Below are 7,417 nucleotides of genomic sequence, written 5' to 3'. Positions count from 1 at the left end.
ATTTACGGGATTCCTATAGACCTTCGCATCGCTTATCACCTGGGCGAAAAAATGCTAAGTCACTAAGCTGTGGACTCAGGCACAGCGTCCGATATGCCGCACAGCAGGTCAACAGTGCATGCTCAGAAAGCGTTCCACAGCCGAGCAGACAAAGATGGCAGCGCGCAGATGGCGATTTTCGCAAAAGGTCTATCTGTAGACCATTCCATTTAGCGCTCTCTGGGCGGCACCATTTTGTTCGACAGCAGCGCCCTCTCCATACATCCGGGTAATTCAGCGGGTTCGGAGCTCTAGGTGGTGTTGGTTCGGCGGGGTAAAACGAGAGAGAGGGCACGCGCCCGACTCCGCTAGCAGACGACAAAACGAGAGGTTGCCATTCTCCATCTTTGGGCTGTATCGGCGGGCTGTACGGAACATCGAACTCTCGCTCGTGGCTGCCGTTGTGAAGTGGTTCGCGTTCTTAGAGTAGTTATGGCTACTCCAAAATCAGCCTAGAGCTCTCTGTTGTTCTACTTCGGTAAATGATCAACTGACATATCTTTCTTTAAATAGCAGTTGAGTCAGCCGGCAGTACTACCCTCAACTACTGCGTGTATTGCGGCAGAAGAGTACGTTTTTATTTATTATTTCAGACATCCACTCATGGTTGCTAAAGGCCTACACCACTACGAACTCTGTATAGTAAAAAAGGTACAACCACCGGACTCACTTTTCGCCGGAAAGACAGGCCAGTCTAACACAGTTTTCCCTGCTTTTTTTTTTTTTTGCACGCAGATAACAGCGCAATTGGACTGTGTTAGTCTTTTTATCTAGCATAGTAATACACGATAACTGGCATACCAAAATCTGCGCATCTGCGTTTGAAATTTCCAAAATGACGCGATTTTAAACAGAGTTTATACGCCAGCCGGATGCTAGGTACTGCCCACTCGGCGGAGCAGACGAGATACGGGTGAGAGGAGGAGGGCATTTTTTTCTCTCTATTACCCTCTCTGCTATGACACTAATGTTGTCGACGACAATCGTGCTTGTTTTTTTGGCCGAGACTCGAAACATTCAATTTACATTCTTCCCTTCAAGCGAGCAAGCCGGCCGTGTCGCGGCGGTCGCCTATTGTTCGCCGCGACCTGGCGGTAGCCGCCGCAGGAGCATCGGGCAGCAATGGCGACGAACAGCACGGCGGACAGTGTCCCCGTCGTGATTACGACGGAATTTAAGGCAGTTACGAGTTCGGAAAGATTCTTCGGAAGCCGGTGCCGCCGGCTCAGAATCATCGCGAAGTGATAGCAACGAACAGCACAGAGGACAGTGGGCGACTAAGAATCCGGAAAGCTTCTTCGGTAGCCGGTGCAGAATCATCGGGGGGGAAGCAGTGGCGATTAGCAGCACAGCGGACAGTGTTCCCGGGGTGACTACGACGGGGTTTGAGGCGGTTACGAATCCAGAAAGCTTCTTTCGTGGTGCCAATATGACGAAGAGAAAACTTTTTCATGAATCTGGCCGCGTGTGCGACGTGAAGGAGGTCGGTTTCGACGGACAAGTGGATGTCACGGAGCGCCGTACTCTGCAAACAAAATTAAGCGCGCCCGCAAAACAGTTTTGTTGGCGCTGAGTGGACTGCGGTAATTATGTACGTTTATTTCTGAATCAGCTTGACATTAACTGGGCGATTTTTTTTCGCGCCGTTCCGCGATTCTCTTTACTATCTTCCTGTAGGCTGATGGAAACATCCAACGGTAGGCTTAGGAGGGCGACCGCATTCCGCTTCTCGATTCCGGTGAAGTATTTGCTGCATTCTTTAGTGTTTGCCGTCGGTGTCGATGCTGTTCCATCGTCACTAGAAGAGAAAAAAAGTTAATTGTATTATTCGGCAGCAGCTTAAACAAAGCGCGAACTGGAAGGTAAGAAACACCACTAACCTGTATGGACGCACAAGCCGTACCCAGGTCGCGCAGTACTCCGCCTCGTACGGCTTTGAAGAGACGATGTAGTACTTCGTGCCGTGCGCGATCTTGCCGACCACGCAGCAATTGTTGCGGCTTTCTTGGTGCGGAATAGCCATCTCAGAAATTACAGCGCTAACCCACTACAACGCACAACCAACGCAGCGACTGGCAGAAGATGCCCGATGCAACGGACCCGTTTGCCGCTAGGGGCGCCCTGGTCGGGGCTTGAATGTATGCGAAACTAGTTTCGCATGCGAGTGCATGCGAAACTAGAAATAAAACAGCGCGGAGTAGGTAGACTGGCTTTGGGGGCGCATTGCAAAACGCCAAACCAGGGAGTACAAGGAGACATGGGATGGGCATCATTTGAGAGCAGGGAAGCGGTGAGCAAGGTAGAATTTGAGGATAGGTTGAGGCTAATGGATGGGGAGCAATGGGCACGAAAGGTTTTCAGCTATTTATACATGAGGAGTGTAGACACAAAGTGGAGACAGCGCACTAGGAAATTAAGAGGAAGGTTTTTGGGCTATAGCGAAGATACGGAAGAGCAAGTCTCAGTTAAGAAGAAAGTTAAGGCCACAGAAAGAGATCGGTGGCTAGAGGGAATGCAGACAAAGACTGCTCTGGAAAGCTATAGATTAAACAAAAGAGTTATTGCCAAAGAAAGCATTTATGACAATTCTAGGGGAAGCTCATTGCTGTTTGAGGCAAGAACGGGTGTTCTGCGAACCAGAACATACAGAGTGAAGTACCAGGAAATTGATACAGTGTGCACTGCTTGTGGAGAGGAGGACGAGACGGCTGAGCACTTGATACTCTACTGTAAAGGGCTTCACCCTACGCCTACCGAAGACAACATAGGTTTAATAAAGTCATTGGGTTTTAGAGACAGCGAAGGGAGAGTGGATTTCAAGACTGTAGAGATTACCAAGCAAAGATTAAGTGAATGGTGGCAGAAATCGAGAGAAAACTAGGTATTTTCTTAATCACTGATGGCAAGGGGGTTTCATAGCCTCACTTTCTTTGCACTGCGGAGTGAATATAGATTTCACATTTAAATATTCTAAGCTTAAATGGTAAAACAAAATGGCTAGGTGGCGTAAGCTACCGCCCGATCCAAAGGGCTCAGCCGTATTCATCCATCCATCCATCCATCCGAATTAGATCCGCACGGTTCCTATGGGCACCCTTGCCTCCAGTCAGGTCGTCGCAGTCCCGGTGGTAAGTCCGTCTCGGACGAATTCACCGCTGGGTGGTCTTCGTTGTTGATGACGACGAAGGCGCGGCCTCTGCGGCCGAATGCAATCGCGTGCCCGCCGTTGTCCCACCAGCGAGTCACAGAGGCGTCGCCGGCCACCTTGCGCAGTTCCACGAGGTTGGAGATCTCGGGCCATCTGGGAGAGTGGTCGTGTTTTGCGGGTAACTAAACCCGACCGAGTGTGTCTACCATAAGCTCTCGAGTTTATGGCAGGGTATGGCCTCAACTCGGTATAGATTATCCAAATAATCGCTTTCTTTTGTCTGCATTTTTTTTTCTCTTCTAGGCTTTGGAACGCGCCGTAAGCATGCGCATAATTGTCCCCCGTTGAATATTAGACGCCTCGAGAGCGTCCCAGACCAGTGACCCGTATTCTTCGCATATAGTAAATATTATGCGCAGTAAATATGTATACTGTGAGCTGACACGTTTTTCCCAGTAAAGACAGGCGCGAACGCAAAGCGTGAGACACTCGTGAATACTTATTGCATTTCTTCTTTAAGAAAACATGAGAGAAGTACTATGCGTTTTTCTTCTAGGAACTCAGATAAAAAGGCTATGCTAACGACATCGTTGGTGGATTCACCACCCGCCCCAAGCGGCAACCACGCTGAAGCTTGAACAAAGAACGCCGCAAAGCGGCAGACTCATGCGCCTTGTCGTCGATTTCTGCTCGTGTTGTGAGACGCTGCGAGAGACGCTGACGCGAGCAGGGCGCCGCATGCGCGTGGATTCCCTCGTTATGACGTTTAATTCCGGGGGTGCAAAGGTGCAGGATTTGTTTTCTATAGGCGGTTTTGGGTGGCTACACACTCTAAAAAAACTTTTCGTCGTAAAATATCTCTTAGGGGCTCTTTGGCTTGTCCGTATTTTGCACTCTCAAAAGTTATCTTTAGGGTGGAAATCCCCTACAGCTTCTTGGTGAAAAACCTATGCCGAGAGCAAGTCATCTGCTTCTTGAGCGGGAGTCGCTGGGACGTCAGAACGACGCCTTTGATTGAAGTAGTGGGTAGACCCAGCAAGCTGCCCTTGAGGTCTACCCACTATCCTTCAATGAGAGCCAATCACAGCTCGGTGTTCTGACGTCGCCACAACTCCCGGGCAAGAAGCAACTTGCGCTCCGCATAAGGGGTTCTTTTCAACTCATTTTCTGATGCGAAAGAGTTCTTCGTCGCCCGTTGCCTTTCTAGCGCGCCAGGGGGCGATAGTGCTTGAGGCAAAACTATAAAGGCTCTAGTGAGGGTGGGCGCAACTCAAAACCTGGAGAGCGTTTGCAATTTAATGGCGCCTGAGGGAGAGGATTCGTGAAAGGATATGCGCCAGTGTTGCCTGCACGAGAGCAGGCGCCCGCTCTGTTGCAACTCTGTTGCTCCATGCGCCTTTCCTCCTCTCGCCTCCCATTGCAAGCAACGAGCGCCTTGGCGCAGCCTCTCTCGCTTCCTTCTCGCTCCGAGAATTGCAAACGTCGAGCGGAGAAAGCAAAGTTGCCAGACAAGCAGCAACGTCCAAGGTGGCGGAATTTACCATTTTTCGCGTTAAAAAAATACTTAACCTATCGCAACAAAAATGGTGGCTATAGAAACGTAATCATTTGTACCTTGCGTAAATTATTCAAGCACCTTAATGGGCTTTTATGACCCGAGTTAGGAAAGAAAACGACCCTTTGCCCCATAGACTCCCAGCAAAATTTAGTAATTAAATGGCGTCCATGTCCCGTGATCGCCGATCTAGCAGTTGCACCCACCCTCACTTGAGCCTCCCTAGGCAAAACCGTTCTTCACCAGCTGAAAAAATTCTTGGGGCGTCGAAGAACTTTTCAAGTGTATTTATTCTCGGCTAAAGGTCTCCTAAGGAGGGGAGCCGTTTGTATTCGAACAAGAAGCTTCGACGGTGTAAACTACGGGCGACTGAAGAGTTTGTGTACACAGTTCGTACACTGCCCATAAAAAAAAAAAAAAAAAAAAAAAAAAAAAAAAAAAACACGCACACAAAAATAAAACAGAGAAGCACACAGCACACTCCAAGAATGATGCACTAAAAGTTGAATATTGTGCCCATTAAAAGAACTCGTTGTCTGCTGTTCCTTTTATTACGTCCCTAAATAAATAAACCCCTCGTTGTGTTTTTTATTTATTTAGTGCTGAGAAGCATCTTTTCAGCATTTAAATGTTTATTGAAGACAAATGTCTTCCTGCGTAAAATTTTATTTTTAGCGCGCATATTTTAATCACTTGTACGTTATATGCTGCTCGTGCCAGCTCTAGGATCTGGCCCTCTGCATTTGCCTGTGCTCGCAGACCCATCCGTTTCCGCAGGTACCGTCCGGGTTGCGCACCACTGGCCTAATGTTCCAATCCGAGTCCGCCGGAGGACCCATCCAGTCGTTGATGTCCTTTCCGTCCACGACGTTCCTCTGCCAGCAGTAGGTGCTCGTGATCCTCGGCAGACCGTAAGGCAAGGCCAGGAGGAAAGCCGTGGCCATCTTGTAGAGGCGGGCATCGAAGAAGGTCGGCACTTTCTCTCCGCCGTAGCCATGGCCTCGCTGGTTGTCGTGGTTGCTCAGGAAGGACAGTGCGTCACCCGAAGGCATCAGGTCTCAGCTCTTGGTGAAATTACGGAGGTCCTTTAGCGTCTTGCTTTTGAAACACGGTGCCTGTTCATTCGATAGAGCGGTTAAACACAGCAAAATAGTTTGCACTAGGTTATTAAAAAAACTATTCCAAGTAACTATGATTAAAATAAATATTGAATGACCATTGAATTTGTTGCGAAGGTTTTGCAGAAGAAAAAAAAGGATTTTAGCGAGAAGTGATCACTCTCTTCAACTTTACCAATATGGAACGTTATTATGAAATGGGTTGTTTTTGGACTGTACTTTTATATTTCCCTTATGTTAACTTTTAAGGGCTCTGTCACTTCACGCAAGTGTAAAAATGTAGAATAGATTAATTAAACTTTGTATCTTATGCTAGTTTGGTACTTTGGTTCGTACAAAGCACATGCATACACATTTGTCTATTTGTTTTTATTAGCACATTTCAGTGTGTCACAAACCAAGGCATCGCTAAACCTAGACTAATCGCATCCTTATTAAAACCAAGTCCGCTTAAGGGCTGCGACTTCTGAAGGAAGTGCAAAGGAACGCTGAAAAAACCCGCCCCAAAATGCGCAACACAAATTTCAGGTGAAAAAATGTATCATATAACGCGGAACAAATAGTGCCAGGATAAATAAAGGAATAACTTTTAAACGCCCCACAGGGAAGTTCTACGCAGAACTCTAAGTTTCTGAGCCTAAGGTTTTAGCACTTTGCCAAGGGTGATATATATATATATATATATATATATATATATATATATATATATATATATATATATATATATATATATATATATATATATATATATATATATATATATATATATATATATATTATATATATATATATATGGGTGGTTTCATCCCAAATCGTGCAGGCAAAAAGGGTAGAATTTTTAATTTCGCCGAAAAAAGTATATATTATGGCGTTGTTTCTAAAAACGCAGTAGCCACAAACCGCAAGTTCGTCAGATTTTTCGTTCTCGACTTGCGAATTTTAAAAGAGGCCGCGGCGGAAAGCAGTGTTTTTCACATCCATCGTGGGTTGGATGTTTCGCTCGATCTCCTGCCGTGGAGTTTGAGTCCACATTATATTAACTTCTTTGAAGCACTCTGTGAACATATTATAAGGCTCTAATACCATGAAATGATTTTAGGCGTTTTGCTTTTTTTCTGTAAAAATGTCAAAAACTCCCCCTCGGTTAATTGTTGACGAACTTTGACAATTAAATACTGGCGATCTACTTGGGTTACATCAATATTTTTTATGTCTACGGAGAGCCCAAAACACGTTCTTTATATATATTATAATATTTTACGGCTGTTTTAAATAACCTTTGAGGGACGTTTACGTTAATGTTATGCGAGAACCAAAAAAGTACCAATTTTGAAATCGATTTTCTCAAAAAGCCCATTTTTTATTTTTTTTTTATTTTATTGTTAAAATGTAGATATGATAGTTGTCTACTCAAAAATTAAGTCGAGAAAGTGTGTATTTTGTTTGTATGTTTTATATTTAAGCATCAATATCGTACCAAAACGTGTTTTTACGGCTCGAAACGGACTTGCGAATTGCGCGTCTTCACAAACTTGGAAATATTTTTGCCTTTTTCAA

At 45.8% G+C, this 7,417-nt stretch overlaps 1 protein-coding gene across 1 annotated transcript; it reads right to left on the bottom strand.

The window, feature by feature from the left end:
- Window positions 1–3,123: 3,123 nt before the first annotated feature.
- On the bottom strand, window positions 3,124–5,854 carry LOC115308540 (alpha-amylase-like). Its single transcript, XM_029966485.3, has 2 exons — window positions 5,490–5,854; window positions 3,124–3,340 (listed from the first exon to the last, which is right to left on the bottom strand). Exons 1-2 carry the CDS (start codon window positions 5,792–5,794, stop codon window positions 3,124–3,126), a joined length of 522 nt encoding a protein of 173 aa, XP_029822345.2. The 5' UTR covers window positions 5,795–5,854.
- Window positions 5,855–7,417: the final 1,563 nt, after the last annotated feature.

Source organism: Ixodes scapularis, unplaced genomic scaffold (assembly GCF_016920785.2).
Source record: "Ixodes scapularis isolate PalLabHiFi unplaced genomic scaffold, ASM1692078v2 PGA_scaffold2__306_contigs__length_199485367, whole genome shotgun sequence".
Lineage (NCBI taxonomy): Eukaryota > Metazoa > Arthropoda > Arachnida > Ixodida > Ixodidae > Ixodes > Ixodes scapularis.
This window is presented reverse-complemented; position numbering and strand designations above follow the sequence as displayed.

Bases quoted from the DNA above. Each gene is read 5' to 3' on its own strand.
- LOC115308540 (XM_029966485.3), bottom strand. From the start codon at position 5,794: ATGCCTTCGGGTGACGCACTGTCCTTCCTGAGCAACCACGACAACCAG. The intron at 3,341-5,489 runs GCAAATGCAGAG...CCACTCTCCCAG, and splicing joins GGATGGGTCTGCGAGCACAG to ATGGCCCGAGATCTCCAACC.